Source organism: Nipponia nippon, unplaced genomic scaffold, assembly GCF_047370975.1.
Source record: "Nipponia nippon isolate SJK-2023a ecotype South Korea unplaced genomic scaffold, ASM4737097v1 scaffold_17, whole genome shotgun sequence".
Taxonomy (NCBI): Eukaryota; Metazoa; Chordata; class Aves; order Pelecaniformes; family Threskiornithidae; genus Nipponia; species Nipponia nippon.
In genome coordinates this window covers 12,002,911-12,027,733 of record NW_028262333.1, presented here as the reverse complement: position 1 = coordinate 12,027,733, position 24,823 = coordinate 12,002,911, and the positions used below count along the sequence as shown (strand labels likewise).

The 24,823-nt window shown below is 44.8% G+C and overlaps 1 protein-coding gene and 1 long non-coding RNA gene across 8 annotated transcripts in view; one reads left to right on the top strand and one right to left on the bottom strand.

Annotated features, from left to right (window-relative positions):
• Positions 1-24,823, top strand: part of LOC148056176 (uncharacterized) — a 56,921-nt gene that overhangs the window by 966 nt on the left and 31,132 nt on the right. For both annotated transcript variants that reach the window (XR_015703880.1, XR_015703879.1), the window contains exons 2-3: positions 7,991-8,108; positions 17,957-18,137. This is a non-coding gene — a long non-coding RNA (uncharacterized LOC148056176). The remainder of the gene's footprint in view (positions 1-7,990; positions 8,109-17,956; positions 18,138-24,823) is intronic.
• MYOT (myotilin) lies at positions 275-14,222 on the bottom strand. Of its 6 annotated transcripts, none has more exons than XM_009471597.2 (10): positions 13,818-14,222; positions 11,497-12,099; positions 9,266-9,416; positions 6,670-6,771; positions 4,543-4,592; positions 3,846-3,978; positions 2,686-2,893; positions 2,044-2,209; positions 1,393-1,526; positions 275-876 (listed from the first exon to the last, which is right to left on the bottom strand). In XM_009471597.2, the coding sequence occupies exons 2-10, from the start codon at positions 11,931-11,933 to the stop codon at positions 704-706; spliced, it is 1,554 nt and encodes a 517-aa protein (XP_009469872.1). In that variant the 5' UTR covers positions 11,934-12,099; positions 13,818-14,222; the 3' UTR covers positions 275-703. The 6 variants fall into 6 exon arrangements, with proteins under 6 accessions (XP_009469872.1, XP_087609983.1, XP_087609984.1 ...); XM_087753857.1 differs by having other exon boundaries at positions 9,266-9,419; positions 13,818-14,220; XM_087753858.1 differs by having other exon boundaries at positions 9,266-9,419; positions 11,497-11,753; positions 13,818-14,183.

Below are 24,823 nucleotides of genomic sequence, written 5' to 3'. Positions count from 1 at the left end.
TGGTAGCCTTAACACTTCATATTATACAGTGCAGCTTTTGGGTCAAGTGTTCACGGACAAAAAATATTCACTGATGTGTTTTAGTATTAAGGGAGTCTCAGCATCTAGTTTATGCTGAATAGTTTATAGCTATCAGAAGACAAGTAATGGGGAGAGCAGGAAAGGCAGGGGATGAGCAGCAGACTTAGTAGGGTAAGGATCCATCTTTGCCAGGCTGCAGCTGATGCTGGACATTCATAGCTAGTTTTAACAGATCAAGGAAGAGTCACAGCCATTGTTGGATATTTAAAATTTTATTTGCCTCTAATTTATTCTCATAAAAACACTCTAGCCTATTTGGTTTTAGCGTTCAGACAGTACAGACTTCTGATATTATCATCAAGAGTGATATTAGAGAAGCAGTACAAACCAATCTACTTTAGCATGTAACCAAGCACAGGTGGAACTAAAACCACCCACACTTGTAAAAACTAATTAGCCTGCTTACTTAGGCTTTATAGTTAAAATACAATACTTGGTAAGTGGTTATATTCACCAACCCATATAAATAAAATCTAACATGGTAAAATGGGAACAGCTGAATGTGCAAGAGTCAAAGTAAAAATATGTAGATAGGTATTTTGCTAATTAGAGTAATCACCAGTTAACTGCATCTATGTTGTAATTGTCTTTTATAGGTGTGAGTTTTCCTCTTCATTTCCAGTTAAAGTTCATCACTTTCATACAGTCCAGACTGCTCAGCCAAACGCTGAAACTCTCCTTCTGGTGAGAAAGCTTGTTTCACATCCAGTCCTCTTCCATTAAGTGCCAAATACTTGCTAAAAGTTGGTCGAACCCGTAACAGCTTGGGGGCTGGAACTGGCTTGTTTGCATGTGCTGGAAGACAGAAAAAAAAAAAAAAAGCCTCTTTCAGTGTCTTCCCAGACTGCAGAAAGACCCATGGTAGAGCAACCCAATTGCTTTTTATCTGCAACATAAAACAGGAACCCCTTAGGAAGAATTTAACAGACAGCCCATATCTCAGTCAGAGGTTTATGGAAAGGACTATATTCACCTTCCTTCTCGGTATCAATCAAGTTGTAGTCTTTAAACAGCGCAGACAGCAGATGCATGCAATGTGCAAAGGACACATCGCATAGTGTCTTGGCACTAAACAAATAAGAGTGTTTCCTGAGATAGTTACTTTCTGTCTAGTTTCAGTATCTTGGGAAAGAAATCCGGCCAGCAGTCCAAGCTTTATTAGGTTAATGGCAGTGTTGGGTTTGCGGTTGGACTCGATGATCTTAAAGGTCTTTTCCAACCTAAATGATTCTATGATTTAATCTTGGGGGTCTGTTCTGAATACAAGTGCCAGTGGCAGTTTCAGCTGTGGCACTGTGATGTGGTACTTACTTGCAACCTCCAGCCTGGCATGGCACGTGGCCACACCTGCTCCGTTGACCGCAGATACGGTATACCAGCCAGCATCCTTCTTGTTTGCATTATGAATCAGGAGGCAAATCCTTCCAGTATTGTCATGTAACAAGCTGAAAAATTAAGGTGTTTGTGTGTAAGTGCTTGGAGGGGGAAGGAGTGAAGACACTGAAATCAGAGAGTCAGTTTACATGCTGAGGAGCTGAGAAAGCCCTAGAACAATTCTTGCAGGGCACTGCAAACCATATAGACATAAACACTGCGTCTGTGTTACGAGCCACCTGTGATTCACATCACAATACCATTCAGGTGGCAGCAAGGCCCTTCTGTAGCCCCACAGCCTTGGAGCATGATGAATGCATTGCACGTTTCAGTCCTACAGCCATGCTTCGCCGTGGGCCTTGTAACTGCTGCTAGAATTCAGAGTGGCCTCTGGTCACAGTTTTCTCTCAAAACAAGACTCTGAGCATCATGCCTGTCCAGCACATGGGCCTGTTCACCACGTGTCATAAACGAGGGGCAGATCTAGCTTTCCAGCTCACTGCTTTTAGAAACCAGCCAATTCAAATTTGACTTAAATACTGGTTATTGTTTTCTAACACACCAACGGCCAGCTCATTAGTAGGATACCTTATTCGGTCTGTATTATATTGTACCATTTCGTTGTTTCTTTTCCAGTAAATCCGGGGTGTTGGGATAGCAGAGATCTGGCATTCAAGTCTGGCTGTATCTCCTTCAAAAACCTTTTTGCTTTGTGGCTTGAAGATGAAAGTTGGGGGTGTGTGATGTTCTTTTGCTAAATTAAAGAGGAAAGATAAGAGGGAGTTACTGTAAGTATTGAACACTAATATCGGGCTTGTTTTTTAAGATTTCAGAATGCTAAATTCAGGAGGGCACGTGTTCCTTACTGCAACTCCTTAGCCTACAGGCAATTCCCATGAGCATAAGGGAATAGCAAACACAATCCACTTTAGGAGGAGAGTCAATCGACATAGATTATCAATTCTGGGATATTAATAACTCCCAAATTCTGGACATCCCACTACATCTAAATATCCCACTGGAAGTGCTTTGAAGAAATATGGCATCCCAGATGTATGTATTAAAACAGTCTGGGAAAAGGTAAGGTGTTTGTTATAGTTTGAGCCTGAGTATCTGGAGACCTACCTCTGCTTCTTAAATTGTTTTATGTCCCAAAGACACAGAGGAAGGCATTAGATTACTTAGATTTTCCATGCATGGCCAGGTAATTATCAGCGGTCTCAGTCTTACCAATTACTTCCACTTTTACTGCAAAAGACGCTTCTCCTGCACGGTTGACAGCCACGCATTCATATGTCCCTGCATCAGATGATTTGACTGCTTCAAAAATAAATGAGTGGAATCCCTTTTCTGACACTATCATTTTATGGAACTGGTCTTGATGAACCATCCTCCCATTCTGATACCACATCACATCTGGAGTCGGCAGCCCACTAACCTGTGAAGGAGAGGAAAGCAGTTAAACAGCTTTAAGATAATGAAAGCCCTTGAATGCTATAGGGAGTTTGATGCCAATAGATGATCAAATCATGATCCTACTGCAAAATTTTATAGTCTTGCCTAGTTTTGAATATTAACGTGGTGCTGCACAGAGAGGAAGGCTCATGAGGTGCCATGGAGAGATGAGCTTTAGCTACAAGACAGTGGATGCTATTCCTGCAAACTCCTGTTTTTCCCATCCTGTGAGGTAGTTTGGATTAGGCCAAAGATACTCATTGTGGGTTTACAGAGGGGGGGAACTCAGCCTTTTAATCCCACAGCTAGCACTGTCAGCAGTGCTGACTTCCGTACTGTTTCGATAATGTATGTAAATAAACTGTCCTGCAGATATGCTCCAGGTTGTCCATGACATTCAGAAGTTAAGCAATTTGCAGCAAAATGGCTAAAGGTCATGCCAAAGTCTGGCAAGAGTTTACTTGAGAAGAAAAATGGATTGGAAGCAATTAGGTAAAACCAAGCCAAACCACAATCAGCAAACAGCCTTTGCAGTAAAGTTGCATGTGCGGGAGACCTAGGTTCTTTCTTACCCTAGGGTTAGTACAATCGCCATGCAGCTTCAAGCCATTCCGGTGTTTTGTTTGTTTGTGATTAGGGCATTTCCTTGCCTTTTTTCAGCAGGGCCTTAATATTAATTCTTCTCAGTGAGGCTATTTACTATTTAGCTTTAGCCACATTTTTATGCAGCTAATTCCACTTACATTTTCCAAGGGAAAATGCTGAAACATTTACCCATCTCCTATTTCTTGTTGACATTGCCTGGAGAGACCCTGCACCATCTGCCATTAGTGCTCTGGCTTATTAAAGCGCAAAGACACTGCGGCTCAGAGACCTCTCTTCATGCCACACACCCCACAGAGCTAATGGGACTGAAAGCGAAAGGCTGGTATTACTTTGAAGTCGAGCCTGCAGAATCGCCCCTCCTCAATAATTACGTCTTCAGGCACTTGTGTAAAACGTGGCTGAAAAAACTTTTCCTGGATTGAGTCATGCCCACGTTCATCTCCTCTTGAGGATGGTCTGCTCCTGAAAAGTGGACAGAAACAGTTAATTGTGTAAACGTTATCATAGCTTAAATGACATTGAAACATCAGTTGCAGCTAGAGTCGCTCAGCATGTCTAGGAATCCAACGCTACAGTTCTGGTTTGTTTTTCAGCTGTAAGGTACGAATTTTGGTCGACCACTTATCTTGCTCAAGTTGTTCAATTCAACACAGAAGCATAACATATGAAACCTTCATCTTTGGCCTAATATCCAATAGAATTTACTAGAGCAACATAGGCTGTGTTTCATCATTTACATTGTTGGACCTTGCTTTGACTAGAGATACATCTTCTAGAATACGAAGCATATTCACCCTAGGTACGTGGAGTCTTTAAACCTCTAGTGTTATGCTTAGAATTGACTGGATTAAGATCATAGGCATCATCAACCATCCACAAATGGTAGTGTTTTAGCTGAAAGGGAGTGAATGAATTTAGTAATTATTATTTTAGAAACAGTGGTAAGCAGCGAAGTAAAACTAACATTGTCTAGAAACATTTGAAATAAGGTCTTGAAGAGTAGCGCAGCACATGTTTATGCATTACCTTACATGTGTTGGAGGAACCTGCAGCCTGATGTTTTCTGCATTCTGGTGCTTGGAAAGAGAAAGAGGAGAGGTGAGTTAACTTAGAGTTTTATCTAGAAACTGATCAAGAAGCCGTTTTAAGTTAGTATACTGACTGCTGCTTAAAAGCAAACTGAATACTTCAGGAGTCACTGGGACAAGAGGTAAAGAAACTTGCAGCGGGAGCTAAAACACACTGTTTTCACCCTAGGCTTTGCCATGACTGTAACAAGTACTATTAATAGAATGGGACAACTTCTCATCACTCTGCACAGGTGGTAGGTGCAGCAGTTTTGTTTGGCACACAAGGCTTTTGGCCAGCCAATAACCTTTGTTAGAGGGGAATAGTACTACTGACAGTATCTAAAACGAGAGCTAAGTACGGAGTGTCCTTCCCTATAGCAGGAATAGAAGTGGAATCGCTGGCAAGAACACTGTATTGTGCCCACTTAAATATGGTACCACTAGCAATGAACACATGCTGAGCTGGAAAATATTTTTCTTTCTAGATCACAGCACCAACTAAGCTTGCCGACAACTCCACAATCACATGAGTAAATCTGCTGAAGTACCTAGGATTGATTCCTGCTAGGAACTTGGATGTCTGGAAAATACAAGCAGAGTTTATTACCAGTGACTCATTTTAGCAATGGAGTCAGATAGAGGAAACACCGCATGGAAATTTCTGGGGTGTTTGCATTGAGCCATTGCCATGCTTGGTTCTGGGCTCTGTAGCCCAGTCCTGTGGAACATTTAAGCCTGGGTTTAAACTTCAAGCACAGAAGCAGTCTTCAGTTCAGGGGGAGCATTATGTGAATAAGGGTTTCGCTGGACTGAGCTCAGTGCAGAGTCCAAAGGCAATTTCCTGTATCTGCTCATTTGCACAAGTTCTGTACAATTATTACTTGTCTTGTGAAATGATGCTGTAGCAATGAAGTTGCTGATGATAATTCTAATGCTCTATTATATGGACTGCCTGTGTAGTTAAGTTCCTGAGGAATCAGGAGGCTGAATGAATCAGTACCTACTGAAATAGTATCTGACTACAATATTTAAAAATAAGACTGAACAATGGGAATGAGATCTTCCAAACATAAGCAAATCTCTCCTTCCAATGCTCCTTTTTATGCAGCATTTCACACACCCTGAAAAGTTGTCAGTCACCGTGTTTTGACTGAATATTTCCTTGTTCTCTGCAAAAGATGAGGTTTCCCTTGCTCTCTAAAATCCGCAACGTTCCCTTCTTGCCTGCTGTTGTCAGGTGATTGTTGGGGAGAAAGAGCTCAAATTCTATATTCCTCCCTTGCTGTGATCTTAAGTGTGTCTTTCATTGAAGAGTTTTGCTAACTGTACTTTGGAAGGTGCATGCCAGCCTGCTGCCTCTCCGCGTGCATGCAGCAGGAGAGATGTTTTCTTTGGCTGCACGGGTACCCAGCACCACATCACAGACATTTCCACTAACTTTGATCACAGAAGTGCCAAAGAGAGCTTTTGACTGGCCCGAATAACCAATGAATGATGCAAGTCTCCAACTAAATGCATTTGAAAATGCCAGTAGTAATAGATTCTTGTCTATCAGCATGTGGGCTGCTAAAACAACTGCTTTGCCTTCTCTTAATGATTGCAGGCCCCTGGAAGGGCTAAAACCCAGCTGATCCCACCCCAAGGCCCTGACCTCTTGTAGTCAATGTCACTTTTTCCAAATAGTGACAGGTGTAAATCTTGCTGTCCTGGCCAAGTCTGAACTCGGGCTGTTAAAGAGTGGGTACCTGTATCCCTCACTGTGCTGCTCCCTGCCTGTCACAGGCAGGGTGTAATATGCTGTGCAGCAGCTGTTGTAATTCCTCCCTGGAGAGGTCATTCCTACAGATCAGGCCCAGCAAGGGGATGGTGCTTAAATTCCCCTCCTCTGCCACCATCCCCCCCCAAAAAAAAAACCCAAATCCCTACTCTACAGAGCTCTGTGGGTGAGAGCTGTCCCCTTCCCTTCCCTTCCCTCTCCTGCACCGGTACCAAGAAAACCTCAATTCTCTCCCCTGTTCAGGTACAAGCGGGTCACAGCACAGTCACCAGGAAATCATTGTTATAGAGACAGGTCCTCATTTACCTGTGCGTTCTGCATGTTGTCTTCACTTTGGGCTTCCAACACAGATGCAGCATTTACTGGTCCGAGCAGCCTGCGAGCCATTCTTTCTTCATAAGTTAATCGCTTAAAGCAGAGCAGAGAGGAATTCTAGTCAGAAGTCCATTTACTATTTCAGATCAGCTTGTAAGAGCACATTAAAATGCTACAAATTCAGGGTGCTGTCAATGAAAGCAGCGGCTGAACAGAAACACCACGTCTGTTCCAGAGGGTTTGCAGCCCGTGATGCCTACTGAAGTCAGCCTCAATATATACAGCACTGAAATGCATAAAAGATTAAACTGCCTGTTCATCAAAGCCTCTCTAATGCCATCTGTGGCCTTCCACTCCTCCTCTTTCTCCGCCGTGATTATTTATGGGTAGCTGATGGCATTATCTCAGAAGCCAGAGTAAGTCCCAGGGTACCTTTCTGTTAGCACTGGGAAAACTTCCCAAATCATTCAGCTGTGGATTTACTTCAGGAGCTGGAGGCATGATGGGTGCTAGCATCCCCTACTCCCAAAAAAGCAAGAGCCACACCAGAAGCAGATACAGCCAGAGAAGAGCACCAGTGCCCCTGAAAGCACAAGGGAAGCTTATGCCAGTGCAACAGCCGCCTTATGAAACGTTGTTTGCTGTCCTGAGAGGAGGCAAGAATGTGTTTCAGTCATGTAATAGTAAGTTCCTACAATATGGATGCAGCACACAGGGATAAATATAAGCAGAGCTAAATGCAAGTTCTGCCAGTTGGGTTACTTTACAAGAGATTGAGTATGTTAGTCCCCTGAGCACCAGAACACCTGACACTTCACTTCCCACAAAGTTTACCTTGGGTTTGGATTTTCTGAAGTGAGGACAAGCTCTGACTGAATTTCTACTGCGTACGGGACATGTATGTGGCTGCTCCTGGGTAGATAAGGGTTTGGGGAGGCTTGTGGGACTTTTCTTTAGAAGAGAGCGAGAGAGACCTTTTCCAAAAACATGTGAGAGCTTAATATCCCTGAGGTCATTACAGCTGTATCAAGTGTGGCTGAGATTGGCCAGTTGGTTCAGACGTTGTTGGAGGACAAGGGGAGGAGGACACAGAGTGGCGATTGCATAAGCCTTATTTTTAGCCTGTCTTCCTATGGGAAGAAAAGCTGGCTTGCAATGGCAAGCTTTCATACAGCAGATAGAACATTCCTGTTAGGGACACATTAAGTCAGATTTGACCTAAGGTATTTTTTTCCTTCAATATTTAAAATTGTATATAATGACACAAACCTGTTCCTACTGATGGTAATGGAAAAACTCCTTTCTACTTCAGGGGAAAGAAGATGGAAACTATGAATGCTGGGCTTTTACCAGTCTGCCTCCAGTCAGCAGGAAGGTTCCCACCTTAGAGACCTGCTTGCTCTAGCTTGCCGTAATGTGCTTCCCTACTGGTAAGCAAATTTTTCTCCCAGATTTGGACTTCTTGGTAAAGGGGATTGCATTTTGTCCCTCTGCAGAATAAATAAGTAGGTACTGAGACTAAGAGATGCTCTTATAGGAGACAGACTTTATGATAAAAGCTCACATAATTTCTTTGGTTTGTTGTTCATATAAAAAGAAATCAAAGAGGTTTACCACATGTGGTGATGGTCTCGAGAACAAGCTTTCAAATATTGGTACTTCTCCAAGTTTCTAATGATTTGGGGTAGTTTATTAACCCAAGCATTGAAAGCCAGGGTGAAATTGTGTCTGGAGAACTGAGGGATTCTCCTTGGGTTTCTAGTTGTCTGTGGATGCGATGCTCAGCAGGATCCCCAGCAGAGAGCTCAAGCTTGTGCCGCAGCTCTAAACACGTACCTTTCTCTTGTGTGTATGTACCTTACTCCTGACCCTAGCCTTATTAATTTGATTGCACAAATTCAAAGACAGCTTGAATGGTGTATGCTGGCCAAGAAGGTAGGATAAGAGGGAAAAGCAATAGCAGTTCAAAGCCATCTCGCTACATCAGATGGCTTTCAGAAGTCAACGCATCCCTTACTGAAGTCACAAGAGATGCAGATATTCAGTTGCCACAGTAGATGCCTACAGACAAGACTTACAGTGACCATCCCTCTTGCCACACTTTCAGGCCAGCTTTCATCATGCACTAACCATGTGCTTCTCGACTACTGGGAAGCTGAGTAGGGCTGAGCTGCACCTGGCCCACCAATACAGCTATTTGCATTCTAATAGCAAAACTAACGGTGAAGAGGGTGTCGGGAAACAAAGAGGTTGGATGTAAATCTTTCAGAACCACACCTTTTACACCAGCCACCATTAAAAATGGACTTGCTGTTGGAAGAGATGGTTTTTTACATTTCTAATGGAAAGATTCAGCCACCTCACACTGAAAGAATACTCTGGTCATAAATGGCTCAAAGAACTCTTCCTGGGATTTGCTAAGGTTCTGACTAAAGGTGTTTGAGCAGTGTTGCTCCTGCATTTCCTTCTGCTTTCAGCTCAGTTTGGAGGCTCCAGCCTCTGGGGCACTAGAACTAGTCTCTGCATCCTTGCTTGCACTACCAAGAGTCGGAGCAAACTGGTTCTTTAATCAGCAGATTTCACTTACCTGGTTGCCATTCTGGAGAAGGTTGTCTTTACATCGGAGTTTCTTTTCCAAGTCTTGAATGAGGGCCTCTTTTGTTCCTCGAATTTCTTGGTCTGATGTCTTCTGCATAGAGTTGATGCTAGCTTGTTTGTTATACATTGGTTGTGAGTAACTCCTCATGCAGGAAGAGAAAACAAAGTTATTCCTGTAGGCCTACTTGACTGTTTGCTACAGCTTCATAGAATACACACAAAAACGTGACCCTGCTACCTAGAGACTGTGGTTCTAACAAACCCGTAAAGCATTTGGGACATAGATAGGCTAGGTGACGTAATTGAGTATCAAAAACTAAAGGGGAAGCATCATGGTCTAGCCAAGTCATTGAGTGTCCTCCCACAACACTCACAGCAGTTTGCTGTGGGTCTCTGTTCAGCATCCCGGCATCCTGCAGCGGCCCCTGCCCAGACTGAGGTGTGTGCAGTAAAGCTAGCAGTGTTTTGAGGGAGCCACTAACTCCACTGAGCAATGTCAGTCTGTCCAGGAGCAAGTTCTCCCTCAAAAACTGCATTGCTCTACAATTTAAATTGTTAAAAAGGCCCTGGGTGCTGCAAATCAGCAAGGTCACAAACTAGTTGATTAGGTATGAGCAAATAGCTTATTAGTTGCCCTCTTCTTCTCAGCCCCAGAAAGTTACTTCATATAGCATTCCATCCAGCTGTTCAATAGCCAAGCTTACCCCAAGCCAGGCTGGGTCTTTAGGAGCTGTTGCTACAACCCGCCCCATAGCCTCATCCTGTAATCCATAGTCAAGAGACACAATCAAGTCTTGCAGTTAGATAGTAGACTTGATTCTGAAAGGTGCTAGGAAAAGAGGAGCATCCCTCAGAATGGGTTGCGAAGGTCCACTAGAGGTCACAGCAGGCACTCTGTGACAGGATCTAGCCCGGTTCGTTACACGCAGCGGGGCCTCATATGCTGCAGTTGTGTTCAGCAATTATTTCTGCCTGTTGCTTGGGAATTTGTTCTGGTGATTAGAATAGGGTAGAAGTGTTATAATTCTGCTATGTATTCCCAGCACTGCTTGGACTTAATAACTTGCCCAAGTTATAATTTAAAAACTTTAATAATTTACCCAACAGCTTAATATGTCTCGTCCTCATTTGCCCATTTGTAGGACGATTAGGAAAATAATTCCTCAACTCATAGGATCTTGCATTTAAGAGCAGCTTGTATGAAAAGCATAGTGAGGCACCAAAGCCCTTTGCTATGAAAACAAACAAGCCCACAGTACATACAGAAAACCCAGCGGTTACTCCAGATGTGTACCTAACCCCCACCCACTCCTGCAGTACTTTTAAGAAACACTCCTGAGTGCCCCAGCTAGCCCACTCCATCTTACCTTTCTGCTTCCCACAGTGCTGCAACTCAAAAAAAACCCAGAAACATTCAGATTTCCTGAATACAAACCAACACTTAAACCTGAATTTATATCCAAGGCAGCAGGACCCCCCTGCCCCTATCACCTCTCTAATATCCTCGGTTGAGGGTCTGATGCGTATTCTACACTGACTTTCCCCAGGACCTCCAGCTAATATTGGCAGGAATACAAGTTGGTGAGAAGGCAAGACCCAGCTCCCTTTGAGATCTCGCTGACCTTGGGAGATACTTGGATTGCAGCCCAAAGGCAAAATGATATAATACATATTCAGGAAAGAATTTGGTCTTTGGTCTGAAGGGGTAAAATTTTCAAGTGGCTGCCTTTCTGTTAGCACATATGATTAATGAGAACTGTATTGTAGGTGAGTGTAGAATCTTAAAGTTGCTTATATGTGGAAAATACTACTGCCTTCCTCCCTGTCCCCCATTCATAAGCCCTGTTTGTTGAGAGAAATTCATTTGAGATGGGTGTCCATCTGTGCCGGATACCCTTAAACAAGAGATTTCCATCAAATCAAACTGAACTGTTCAACGTACCCCAGAAAACCTGCACAGCAGTGCCTGCCAGGACTTCTGTGCAGTTTAATTCCTGGTGGATACCCATCTTTCCCACACAGACACCGAGGGCAAGCGCTCAGCCTTCTAACCCGATCCATGCAGAGTCCTGCCTCGAACATCAGAAGTCAATGGGAGTTGTACCATTGGCTTCGGCCGAGCTGGCGTTTCACCGGACGGCTGGATTTGGGATGGTCAGTGAACGGGAGAGGCCAGGCCAGGGGAAAGCAAGGGGAAGTTAGAAGCCTATATATACTTACTGAGGTTCCATAGGAGAAGGAGTTTGGCTGTTATAGTCGGGCTGCGAGGGTAGCACTGAGCACAGGAATGCTGCGGGGGGTTGGTTAGGCATGGATATAAGCCGTTGCCCGGATGATGAGCTAGCAGGAGACTGCGCAGATGCAGGTGTGACGGGATATGTGGATTCCTTAGGGGCACTACAGGAAGGCGAGGAGAGCGTGATTGAAGAGCTCAGCGATGACGAGGAGGAGAATTTCTGCCCGCTTGGGTTACGAGGCTGTATTAGGATGGAGGACTGTTTAATTTGTCTGCTTGACTCGGTAGAGGCTGCGGGTCCCGGAGGCTGCTGTTGCCCTTGACACACATTCTTAGATTGGATAAAGTGTTTTGGACGTTCGTAGTTAAACATGGTTGGTTGGCACATAGAGGAAACGGATGGGAAATTAGGGACACTCATAGGAGAGGTTTCACGGCTGTCCTGGGTTTTTGTTGGTGATAACTGGCTTTGGATAGGTGGCTGGTAAAAACTAGGTGGTAGGCCACGAAAGCTTTCTTGGCTGGGCTCCTGGATAGAATGGAACCCTTGCCTTGCAGAATAGAGGCTTTCTTGGTGTGGGTTTTCCCTTAAGGAAGACAATACAGATAAAATAAATGGTACATCACCACTTGAATCACAAAAATACTGTGTCGTGAGCAGTCATTAGCAATCCAAAGAGTATGAAGTTCAGGCAACTGACAATTAAAGCTTGAGCTTAAAATAAAGAGATTTAGGATTGATTAGAACTATTCCAGAACTGTATGAACGTTTCAGATTACGATAACAAGTCACGCAGTCTGACTCAGGTGCAGTGCTCGCCACGGCTACCTTATCTGCAAGAGCCCGGTAAATTCTAAAAGAAATAGCAATTGGTTTATTGAGACGACCCACCACCTGCCTAAGTCTACAGACAACCACAGATACTACGGCTAAGCAAGGTAATTTGCCACATATCATCTTGACTAAAGATCTCTGGATCCTGCAGGTTTGTGCCCTGTCAAAATACTACATGTACTGTTACTCGGAGAATTGGCTATTTGTGTTGAGAAATTCCTTACATCATAGGGAAGCACGAAACAGGTTCCACTTTCTTTTAAGCCTAAAACTAAACCTTTGAAAACGAGTATCCTGGTTTCTTCTCTAATAGTTTTTGAATTCAGAGCTTTTTATATCCAATTGATCTTAAGCATTGGAATGCCAAGGACTGTGCTTCTCAGTTTGAAGTGATTTCCTGAGATTTGCTGTTAGGGCTGATAATTGCCCAAATGACATAGCTGCAGGATAAAGTAGGAAAAGCTGAGCTGCTCAGAGGTCCTGCATTTATTTTGCAGGTACTTGATATCTAAACTTGGGCTTTCCATCAACTTACAAAAGAGGAAAGTTTAATTAGAGCAAACTGAGCAAGTTTGTTAAAACTGGCAAACAACTTCAGCTCCAGGATAAATAAATAACCCCCCAAATAAACATAAAGCTACTAATAAAAAATGAGAATATAAATCCACACAGTTACATGTGCTGGAAAAAATTGTAATCTTGCCCCACTGAGATCAGCTGTTTCACTGCTATATATACACAGTATATTGTATTCCTCCATCGGAGAGCCCGAAGAAGGGCTCCACGAGGTCATAAATTCCCGTGGGGGGAGATCCACTGAAGACATCGCTGTTGTTTTAAAGATTCAAAGCTTTCATTTCCTAAAGGTAACTATCAATATTAGTTGTAAATTAACTGGATGTAAACAGAGGCTTTCTAGTAAAAATTCCCTAACTTTCCCCTTGTCATGCTCTTGCAATTTGAAGCCGGCTGAAATTTTGGGAGCACATCCACACCGTGTTCTCATTCACGGTGCAGAAAACTCGTTGAATCTTGGTTTTATACCATGTGTATATCGCTGCCTGTGCACAGATTCATTCATTTTACCTACAGGCTATGTACAGAAGCCGGCATTTACTTTGTTTTCTAGACTGCTGCACTTGAACAAGATACGATGCACAGATTCACTCGTCACAGCACTGGATAAGTGACGTTTTCCTCAAATCATTCCACCTCGATTTGGGTGAAAAGAATGAAATAAATCCAAAGAGACTTGTGACCTTACAAGACGAGAACAATAAGTAATAATAGAGACTCTCTGCTTTTTGAGAAGCCGGGGCTGGTTTGCCTGCCCGTTGCCTCTGCCACGCCGCACCTCGAAGGCGCGTTTGCCCCGCCGCCGCCCCGCACGCCGCGCTTTCCCGCGCCAGCTCCCTGACCAGCTTCGAAGCGAGGAGTGACGTGGGAGAACCCCCAAACGCAGCGCCTTACCTACAGCCTAGAAGCTGTCACCCGGGCTCGAAGCAGTGTTCGGGGAAGGGCCCGTCATCCCCCGGCCCGCACTGTCATAGCAGCCCTCTGCCTAGCGTTATAAGCCCGGCGGCCGCAGCGCGCTGCCCGCAGGCGGCAGCGCGCGCCCTGCCTGTCCCCTGCCCGCGCCGGTGTCAGAATAAGAGTCTCCCTAAGCGGGGACACTCGCCTGAAAGCCGGTGCGGGGCTTTGGGCCGGTGCCCGCGGGCAGCAAACCGCCCGCCTGGGCAGGGGCAGGGGCAGAGCCCGAACCCGCCCGTCCCGCCGCGGGGCCGGCCCTCGGGAGGGGCTGACCCCGCCGCCAGCCGGGGCTGCCTCCGCGCCCGGGGCTCCGCGGGTTCCCCGGGCCCCGGAGCGGAGCGGGGCGCAGGCAGGTGCCGGCCCGGCCCGGTTCCCCCCGCCGCGCCGTGAGGCGGCTGAGGCGCAGCGCTGCCGCCCGCCTCCTCGCCCCGGGGCGCGCAGCGGGAGGGCTGCAGGAGTCGGCAGCTAGCGAACGGAAAAGCGGGGTTTTGCCCGTAACAGCCGTCAGGGAGCAGCCAGGGAGGACTGCTGCAATACGCTTAGCCGTCCCTAAATCCCGCTCCGTTGTCTCGGCTGAATTCCTTTTTTAATTCGTTTACTAATTGGCCGTAGCTAATTGCCCCTGCAGCGGTGCCGCTCTGCCCCTGCCTTTAAGGCCGCGTAGGTGAAGGCAGCGATACCCCGGCGCCATGGCACTGCTCGGGGGGTGCTTGAAGGGCCAGGGGCTGCAGAACACAAAGCATACTGCGTGGTAAAATACTGCCTGGTGTTAGTTTGGTGTTTGTGTGTATTATTACAGATGTTCACTTGGATTAAAAGGTGTTCGCACCAGAGCAGCAACAGATCCTGCTGGCAGATTAGGCGATTTATATCCCTTTAATCGAAGGCTTCAGTCCTTAATTACATCTTAAATTAACATTATAGTGTTTTAAGTACCTTAATTATACTTTGGCAGCTCTTGCCTGACGTAGCCGCTGCTGTTTAAAACCCCAGCCCCGCAGGGAGCGCGGCCGGGCGGCGGGGGCCTGGCAGCCGCCTCCGCCGGCCCCTGGGCACAGCCATCCGCCAGAGTTAACCCACCTTTAGTCTTCGTGTTTAAACGTCAGCCCGTCGCCTGCGAACTAAATCTACATAGCAGGTGTCAATGGAGCGCTAATTTATTGAAATTCCTCGTGATGAAAGTGATTAAGGGAGGAAGCGTGCCCCTGGTTGTTGGAGAGGTTATTTGCTTTGTAAGTTTTTTTAAAAAAAAAATAAGTCTGTAGTTTGCACAGAGGGAGTTGAGTACTTAAAAAAAGGTAGCTGGAGCACGGTCGTTTGCCCTGTAGGAAGCTGTGGGCACGTTAAAGGTCAGGCTCTGTGCTCAGACAAGCTCCCTGCCTTCCCAGCGACTTCAATGAGGGTGCAGTCTGCTTGTTTCAGAACTGAGGTTGGCTGCAAGGCATCAATTTAAGGACAGTTTTATGCATTTAAAAGGCTGGACACAACCAGGACGACTTGTGTGAAAGAGAAGGAACAGAATAAACGTGAGATCCAGAAGGTAGGGAAAAAAAAAACCTCGTAGCCTGTGCTAGGGTAACTTAATAGTACTCGGACTAGCACTGCGAGGTGTTAGACGAGCTTTCCTGTACTGCTTCAGTTTGCTTTCTATGAATGGCGACATGTTTCATCCGATTGGGTTCTCCGGGTTGCTTGTCATATAGCAACAAATGTCTAGAAAAAAGTTAATAATCTTTTGCTTATTTATTAAGGAATCTTAAAAGCTACCTACAAGACTTAGTGCCTGAAGCCTCTTCTTTTGCTTGGATTAAGTTCCTTTAATACAGTTAATAATCAGTACAGAGTTTGCTCTGCTTCTTTAAGGCTGTTGAGAAGGACACTGTAAGCTGCAGATATAAAGGGCTCAGAAAGGAGTAGCTGGTAGTGACGGTCTTCTAGAATTGCATTTTCTAGCTTTTGTAGAGTGGCTGTTGCTAAGCAATAATTCGGAGACGTATGAGTACAAGGACTTAATTCATTTTATAGTTATTCCCAGTAATAGCTTTGTTCCGCCATCGCTGTCTTTGTCGGTATTGCTTTTTGGCTTTGGTAATACAGTTGCAACCACATATGCTACATGAGAGTTGTATGGCTAAATCTGTCTAACAAGACAGTTATTGTACAGCTAGTCATTAGAGATGATTGCTTAGCTTGAGGTAACAGCACCATTTACAATGTTGAGTCCCATTCATAATGATGTTTCAAAGCACATGGCAATAAGACTGTGGGCTTTAAAGATATTTAAATGATCACAGATGGGTATATCTAGAAATTTTAATAGTTTTCTGTCTGTATCTTGAGATGTGTAAATGCCTTCCAAAATCTGGTTCAGCATTGCTGTCAATCAAAAGCACTCTGCACCTCTATACACTACTTAATGTTTTATATAAACCAAATTTTTAAAAGCTATTACATAGCTTATTTTGGCGGCATGTTATATCCCTTCATGCAGGAAATCAGGTACTGCATTTCAAACTAACCAGAACTTTAAAAATAAAAATGCAACCGCGGCTCACTGGTACTGCTGCAAGCAATAAGCTTTACAAGTAGTCATCCTAAGCAGCAAGTATCATCTAAAAGAGCTTCCCCATGGGTTGCTTGTTAGAAATGCCAAAATACAGGCTTCCTGCTGCCTTTGAGAAATCTGGAGAGAGGCTGGAAAACTAGTCCTGTTCTGAAAGGACAGCTGGCAAATGTCTCCTACTGCCCCCATTCCTTCCAAGAGGTAATTATGCCAGAGATTTTATAAAAGGCTTTCATTTTTGCTCAGAAGACCATTAACAGTCTGTCCTTGTTTAAAACAATTGTCAGGTAAAGATTACAAGCAATGCAATGTTGGTCTGTGTTAGATACTCCCAAGCAAACTCAGCCTTATCTCTAGGTGTTTGGACCTGGGGTAGTTACGCATGAGTTTACTTGAATACGGTGCTGCAATCATAGGCTCGGCTTGTGATGTTTGGAGACAAGGACAGCCCAGGCACAGCTTCGTCACAGGCTGCAGCTTCGCAGTGCTGCAGTCTCCTGAAGTGCATGCAAGTTAGCTTCAGCCAGGGCTTTGATTCTGCGGTGGGCTCTGCTTGAGGTCCCAGCTGATGTCCCTGGAGCAAGGCTGGACTTCATGGAGGGGCTTGGAGCTAAACTGGGAGCCTCCTCCTAGCGGTCCGCAGGTTATTGAAGCAAACCCATTTTAACTCAGTGTAAAAAAAACTCCTGCGCACGGAGAAGTCTGTGCTGAAATATGATCTCTCCTGTAGTGAATTTGGAAGAGGATGTTCAGAATTGTTAAAATAACCAGTTTAGTTAAAGTGGCTGAGTACATCCAAAAATAATCTATAACCCAGAGAATGCTTTCTGTCACGGACAGCCATTTACACACGATGTAACAGTATCGCTGCAATGCAACGCTGGCATTCGGCTGAGAGAGGAGGCACACGTCTGCCTCGTAGCTCTCCCCTTCACGAACAGGACTGAGGGAACTCCTCTGTGGTGCTGGGCTTGGACCTTTTAACTGTCACCATTTGAGGTCTTCCTTAGGCCTATAAACACCTGAGAAATGCTACAAAAATCTGGGATGGAATTGCTAAGATGTGAGTCCTAACTTGTTTTGTTTCTCTGGAACAATTAAACAGAATAACTAATAATGCAATAAGTACAAAGCTACTTGAGAGCTGCATTTGGGGCAGAAATTGTATCAAGTCTTGTTTTAAGAGAAAACACTTTATTCTTGGGGGGAAATCTCCACCTCCTGGGCAAGGAGCGTCCCTGCTGTGGTGTTTTCATTCTATCCAGTGGGTCACTGGTTCAGTACTTTTCATCCACAGAGTGCTTTGCAGGTACAATCTGCACCACGCTTACAGGATCTCAAGTTCTATTGCTGTCTTACAGAATGGGAAACAGAAACCGCATGTGCACGTTTCCCTGTTAGGGTATGGGGCACGGGAGTTTTGCAGTTGTGTTACCAGGGTCTCTAGAAAGTTCATCGTCTAAATATTGTGTAAAACTAACCCAGGGATGTGATTTTTCTCTTTGTCTTACCGCAGAGGTGAAGCCTGAGGCGAATCCTCATAAGCTCCATGAAAATCTTCAGCTTCGCTCTTGGAGTTCACCTGGCCGAAGTTTGTGGCTTCTGCTCGACTGCCCAGCCCTGGCGTCTCTGTGCTGTAGGACGGCAGGCCAGCCGCATCTTGGTCCTTGGCTCCTGTTTGGCTGTTCTTAGGGAAGGTGGGTTTCTTCATGGTGACTTGCACAGCTGGCCTGTGGGCAGCACCCACAAAGCTTTCCAGCTCTTTTGCTCCTGGAAGTAGAATTGTCCATGAGTCAGGTAGAAAGCAGTGGTGGTTCACCAGTACAGCATGCTGCAGTAACAGGAAGGGAAACTGGTATGTCTGTGCAGGTGGATGAGAGGTGTCTGTGCCTGCCTGGGGTCTGCACAGACCAAAACTTGCACAGCTGCATTAGCCAAATGTGACTTCTCACCAGGGCTGGTGAGCTTTGGTTTACATGCAAGGTGCTGTTCTGTTTGGAGATGGCTTTCGGCACAAGCCAGACAAGTCACGTGTTACAATAACCAAGGTATAGATAGAGCCAATGTGTTGGGCTAAGCTGTGATCCCTGAGGGGATGAAGCTTGGGGATGAGACTCCTCTGTGAGAGAAAACATCATCTCCACCTTGTCCTCCTTGATCTAGAAGGAAGAGGGGCCAAAATCAGAAATGCAGAACAACTTGCATCCAGCTTTGAGAAGTACCCAGGCAGACTGCATTTTTGGGGCATTTCTCTTCTCTTGAGGCTGCAAAAGTGTTTGAGTCTGGCTTCCACTTGGCAAATATCTGTGCTGCTGCCTGATGCTGAGCAGCAGCAAATTCTCTTGTGCGTAGTTGCTCACCTCAGAGATCCATGTGCTTACCTGGGGAAACGGAGAGGCGTGCACTGGATGCTGCAGATCCAAATTCATTTTCAGCAACACATTTAAATATTCCAGAGTCTTCTGGGAAAGCTTCTGTAATAACCAGGGTGCAGACTTCCTCTGAAATGACAAATGTTAACTTGTAGGAATTGCTCCTTGCAGAAGGACTGCCACTTAGTGATGGGGCTTGGGAGCAGTAAAGTGCAAAAAAGTGATGTAAAGGGCATAGGAAGTCAAGGGGTTTGGAAGGAGCAAAGGTGAAGGAAGGCTCATTCTTCTGGTGACTTTAAAGAAACAAGGCACCAAGTTTTTGCTAAATCCTGTCTTCTCTTGCACGAGGTTAAACCCCAGGAAAGACCACAGGTCAGAATGGTTGATAAGTTTTCCCTTACCTTATAGGGTACTCTTCTTTGACTGAATGTAAAAGGGACGATACCTTTTTCATTGTGTTGTGAAATAAATTGGGGCCTTTTGGGTGCTTGTGTCAAAACTGAGGACTTGAAAGCTCTTAGCCTGACACTGAACACTGTCTTCTGGCTCCCCTTTGAACATTATTGTTTTATCTTGGATGAGGTGAGAAAAACTAAGCTTGGGGTAATTAACTGATGTCTAACAAAAACCGCGCAATGTACTTACCAGGAACAGCTGATGAACAAGCCTCTGCTCAAAATAAGAAAGAAAAAAATTAAATGGTTATAATGCCAGAATGGAAGAAAGATCTTCAGCCCTCACCTCCTTTCCCCCCCTCAGCTGTCATGCCAGGTACAAAAGGGACCATCTCTCTTTCTGTCTGTCAAGAGCAATACCATCCAGATAGGGGCAGCTCAGGTTTGGCTGGAACTGGATGGTACAAACACCTCTCCACTGAGGTGATATAGAAAGAGCTCCACTGACTTTGGAATTTGTTGCTGTGAATTTGGCCCACTGGAGCTATGACCTTGTGCTTGGGAGTATGATAAATTGTTTAAAATGTGCTTATATTGCAATTTTTTTTCCTGAATTCATCAGTAGTTATAATATATGGTGACAATGCCTCCATGGCTCAGTAGCACTTTCATTAATAACTGACTGCACGGCAGTCTCCTCCCATTGTGCCTGAGCTGCTCACGCGTTGCCGGAGGAAGAGCAGGCTCTGTGACTTCAGGTCATTTGATACTTGTAAACTGAACTCTGCCTCTATGAACATGTACGATCTCCTACTTTTTATAGCAATTCTTGTTCCTGTCTTATCACTGTCCCTATAAAATTACTGTACATCAAACAGACGTAGTGATACCTACTTTTTCGTAGTATTCGGAAATCGGCAGAATCTATTATCTGATCATATTCTCTGTACCAGTGAACCTGTAAGGTGGGTGTAGCGCAAATACGACATTCAAATACCACTAACTGACCCTTCGTAGCTTTTATGTTTTGTAGACCCTGGAGGAGGAAAAATTGGTGTTAAATGGCTGACATAAGTATTTCCCCATTGAAGCAATTACTATGGAATGATACACCCTTCAGTGAAGACGATGATCTCATGCCCATATTTTTATTTTATTTACAATAGCTGATTTAATTTTAAATGCATTTGCAGTGGGTTGTGAATGGAAGTTTTTCCACCTGTAGACCAGTGCTCATTAAAAGGCTTTATCTTGCTTATGCATTTAAATAAAGATACAAATGCAGGAACAAACATCTATTCCAGTGGATACAAGTTAATAAGGGAGGTTACTATGAGAGGTTTCCACTTCAGCCTCCTTTGTAGGAAATAAATGAGATATTAATTCGTCTAAGTGCTTCTGTCTGTCTGGATTGTTTACCAATTAAGATGTTAGTTTGATAGCATCACTAATGAAGCATGCTGGCTTTTTTGAATTGTAAATGAACCAATGTTCCAGCCTCGAAATACCTTCTGATGGAGCAAGAAAACTCAAAATCTAATGCTAGTAGTTGCAGAACAAGCTATGTCATTCAGACAACCTGTGCTCTTTACCTTTGTAAACACAGGTGTGCTTCCGTAGGCAGACCCGGTCAGGCTCACCAAGGGACTCTGCATCTATATAGCAAAGAAAAGTGATTTTTATAGCTTGAATTTATCATACGCGGAAACCCGGCTACGTTGCTGGCACTTTACTTTGAAACAGAAGAAAATGTTGGAGTGTTTTATCTGTTGTTCATGCGCCAGCCTAATAAATACCCCGTAGAGAGTCTCCATTCAAGTGCTCCAAGAAGAAATGCCTCCCTGGACCGTGAACACCAAGCTAGTGGGAAGAAAAGCTGATAACCAGTAAGTGTTGCTGGTCTTCTAGCTGTAAGCCAATTAATTGTCCACGTCTTGCAGTCTCTATGTAAAGATCAGCGTTGCTTGCCGGTAGTTGTCCCCTTCTACAGAGATCCCTGCGTGGTTGAGGTGATCCCAGGTCTAGCTCTTCTTGGCTGGTTGGTGTGGTGCATGTGATAACTACAATGAGTCTGAATGTAGAGAAATGAGCAGGAACTTTGGTACTCTGTCCTGACATCCTCCTGTAAAGCTCAGCTGACGCAGAGGTTACAATAAGGTCTCTGATTAAGCAAGAAAGGCAGTTTTAAGCTGATCAAATATTTGCAGTGCAAGATATGTCCTTGTTCCATGGTGGAGCATTGGTGTGCACTCATATCTATCTCATTTAGCTTTTGAACCATGTGGCTTTCATATAAATGTGCAACTGAAGTGCTTGGCTTTGTTTTGCTGTGGCACTGGTCTTTTTTATAACCTGTCTTTTCTCTGAAATAACTTGTTACCAGCTCTTTCCCTCCTAGCCTGAGTTAAGATGCGATCCTGTGTCTAGCTAGTCTGAGTCCCTCAGCTCTTGACCAAGTATGTGCTCTAAACCAACTATCTATCTGTTCTGAAGGGAATCTTTGAAGTAGGCTGACAAATGGCTAAGCTGTGTGGCAGCCCCTTGAGCATTTCCAGCCCTGTCACCTGCTCCATCAGTTCTCTTAGCAATTCTGGCTATGAAATGTTCTAAGCCAGAAAGCCCTTTTCCAGAGCTTAGGGTCCAGATCTTGATATTCATGATGACCCTTGCCTCTTAGTCACTTGCTGAAGATGTGCTTGAGCCAATCCTTGCAAAATATTTCTAAAATACTATAAATAATAATTTAAAAAATGTGTAACCTACTATTTGAGGGTCAATAGATAATGGCTGAATTAAAGTGGTGTAACTCTGGTGGACTGAATGGCTGCTAGAGACTTCATTGGCTGAGGAACCAATGATCAGCAAAACACTGGTGGCTTTCCAATTTTTCCTAGTGTGGGGAGGCAAATAAACAGGGCAGGATGGAGAACGAGACTTTAGGAGGCAGAATATGCTTGACTCAACAGTGTTTGCACTTACTGTGACATTCCTCTGGCCCTGCCTGGATGCTGAGACTTGCAAGGAGCCTTGGCCTTCGGATTTACCCTGTGAACCTGGAGAGACAAACATAAATCAGTGTGTTTAGAACTATCTCCTTTTCCTTACAACACAGTGATGGCTGTTTTGTGAACTGAGCATATGCTGGTTGGAGACCAAGTGGTATGTGCCAGAGAAAACAGAAGCATCCTTAGTATTTGAGAGTAGGCTCAGGTCACCGCCAGCACATGGATATTGAAACAGACCTTTATAAAAGACCCAAGTCACTTGTGAAACCTGGCTCCATGGTGGTGTTAGGGTTTTTCTGCATTTGGATGCAAGAGTCTAAAGAAAACCCTTGTTACTTTAGCTAAAGTGAAAATGGTACCTTCATAAACCAGCTACCAGATCCTTCTCACATAAAGACTGTAGCATACTGGATTGACGCGAAAAAATAGTTACTGGTGGCTCGTTAATAAAAGGTTTACAGGTTTTATCTTTGTTTCCCTTTTATTATGGCAAGAGAGATTTTTCTTGGTGGAGTACTGCAGGCTAACGATCCCATGTTGCTGTTTCTCATGTGCACCATTGCATCAGTAAAAATACCGGTCCCGGTAAATAACTTGCAGCAGCAACAGTGCTGTTGTCATATGCTCCACTTCTGGAGTGAACATTAGAAGTGTGGCTCCAGACTGAGAGACAGCAGCATGCGTGAGATGTGGAGACAGTGCTCCTACATCTGCCTTGAGCTACAGCTGCGGGGGAGGAATTGAACCTGGTTTGTCAGCAAGGAGAAGTCATGGAAATAGCTGAATCGACTTTCTGCTGGCGGTAGGAGCAATATATGTCCCCTGCCGATCTGTTTGGTGTGACGCAATGCTCCTCAGTTGCTGACTTGCTAAAGGGTGCCCTGGGATTTGCGTTCCCCAGCCATTAAGCCAGCTGTTCACCCGCTCCCACTCGTAGCACCTGCGGCGTCAAATTCAGAGCCTCATTCTACGTTGTCTGGTAGCTGATGTTGTCACGTACTGCCAAGTCCTGTGTTTGTGCCTGTGTTTGTCTGTGGTCATGCAAACAGTACCTTAAGGTGTTGGCAGATGGTTACAAAGCTGTTGTTTGTGGTTTAGTGATCAGTTGCTAAGGCCTGTAACCGTCCCCTTGTGAGCTCCTCGCCTGTTGAACCATTGCCTTTGTGGCAGTTTTGCTTTGCGTTTGCAGGCTGCTAAGAACCACATGTCAGTGGTTGTGGCTTGGCTGGTAAGAAGTCTCTCCTTAAGGTTACAGTTCTTTCTTTGCACTTCGACAGTGCTCTACATCAGGCAAGCATATGTATTTCTTCAGGGTCTGCATCCTACGCTTGATGCTCCCGGTTCCGTATTGTTTGGTACTTAAAGCATTTGTAACACGACAGGTAAAATAACTTCAAATTTGGGGTCTTCTAGCTGACTGTCACCCTGTCTTGGAGTCATGTTTGTAGAGATGCAGATAGGTGCATGGTGTAGAGATGTGGAGGTACCTCAACAGACTAGGATTTAGTTACCTCAAACAGGTCAGTAGGCTACAAAAGCACCCATCTCATCAAATAACTTCAGTATATGCATCTGAACTCTTCAGAGGCTTTGCATAGCTGTTTGGTCCAAATAATTTATTTGAGATCCGTTCTCTCTGTCCTGCTTTCTGTCTCTCTCCAAAACAGTCGTAACTGATGACAGTGAAGGACATTTTGCAGTCTAGTTGGATTTGACTGGTGTAGCCATGTGACAACTGCGGGCAGCCATGCGAGACAATGGGCTGCTCTAAGGCAGGCAGCCATCTCTGATGAGAACATGTCACTGTGTGTCTCATCCAAACCTGCAGTATGTTATCCTTGGCCCTCATCCAGCAAAGCGGTTACACATGTACTTGGACCACCCATGGCCTTCATATTTCTATCTGTTGCTCTTGAGTTATAAGTATCTTTCAAGCAGTTCAAGGATGGCTCCTGTCCAAGGTTACGTCAAGTGGCCATCAACAGGGCTGTGCCGTGATGCAAGGACTGCTGGATAATCCCAAACCCTTGGTGCGGGAGGAGGGCCTGGGAAGCCAATGTTATTGAGTTGCCCTGGGTTCCTGCTGCAAAACAATCCTGGCTGTACTCCACCACGGGTCCCTGTGATGCTGTTTGCATTGCCTCCTTGCAGTCTGTCAGGTAATGGTCAGTATTGTCACTTTTCAGGACCGGTAAAACTGACTGATTTGGTTTTTCTGTTTTTCCTCCAAAGAAAAAGGGCAGTGAAAAATCAGATGTGCAGATTGTGAAGGAAGTTCCTGGGCTGACATATCTGCTTTAAAGATCGTTCCACACGACTGAAACAGCATTAACAAAACTGCATTGGAGGATCTGTGCCCCCTTTTTTTCTGTACAACAGACGACTTTATTCTTCTGTAGATATGCCATCACTCTTGGTTGTTCCACTCTGTTTCCAGGTCCATGATCAGTCTGGAATCAGGCAAGACATGCACAGAAATGGAAGTGCCCCTTGGCAAGAGTAAGTGAAGTGGGCAGAGGGGCCTGTGGCAGGCTGTGGTTTAAGATCAAAGCACAGCGAGGTACTCCAGGAAGCTTGCTCAGAAAGGTTGAATTCACCTTATCTGGAGCGA

Excerpts from the sequence above, each read along its gene's own strand:
- MYOT (XM_087753857.1), bottom strand. The coding sequence starts at position 11,933 with ATGAGTGTCCCTAATTTCCCATCCGTTTCCTCTATGTGCCAACCAACC. Across the intron at positions 6,772-9,265 it reads TTCTCCAGAATGGCAACCAG|CGATTAACTTATGAAGAAAG; the intron begins GTAAGTGAAATC and ends CTCTGCTTTAAG. Across the intron at positions 4,593-6,669 it reads ACAACATGCAGAACGCACAG|CACCAGAATGCAGAAAACAT; the intron begins GTAAATGAGGAC and ends TCTCTTTCCAAG.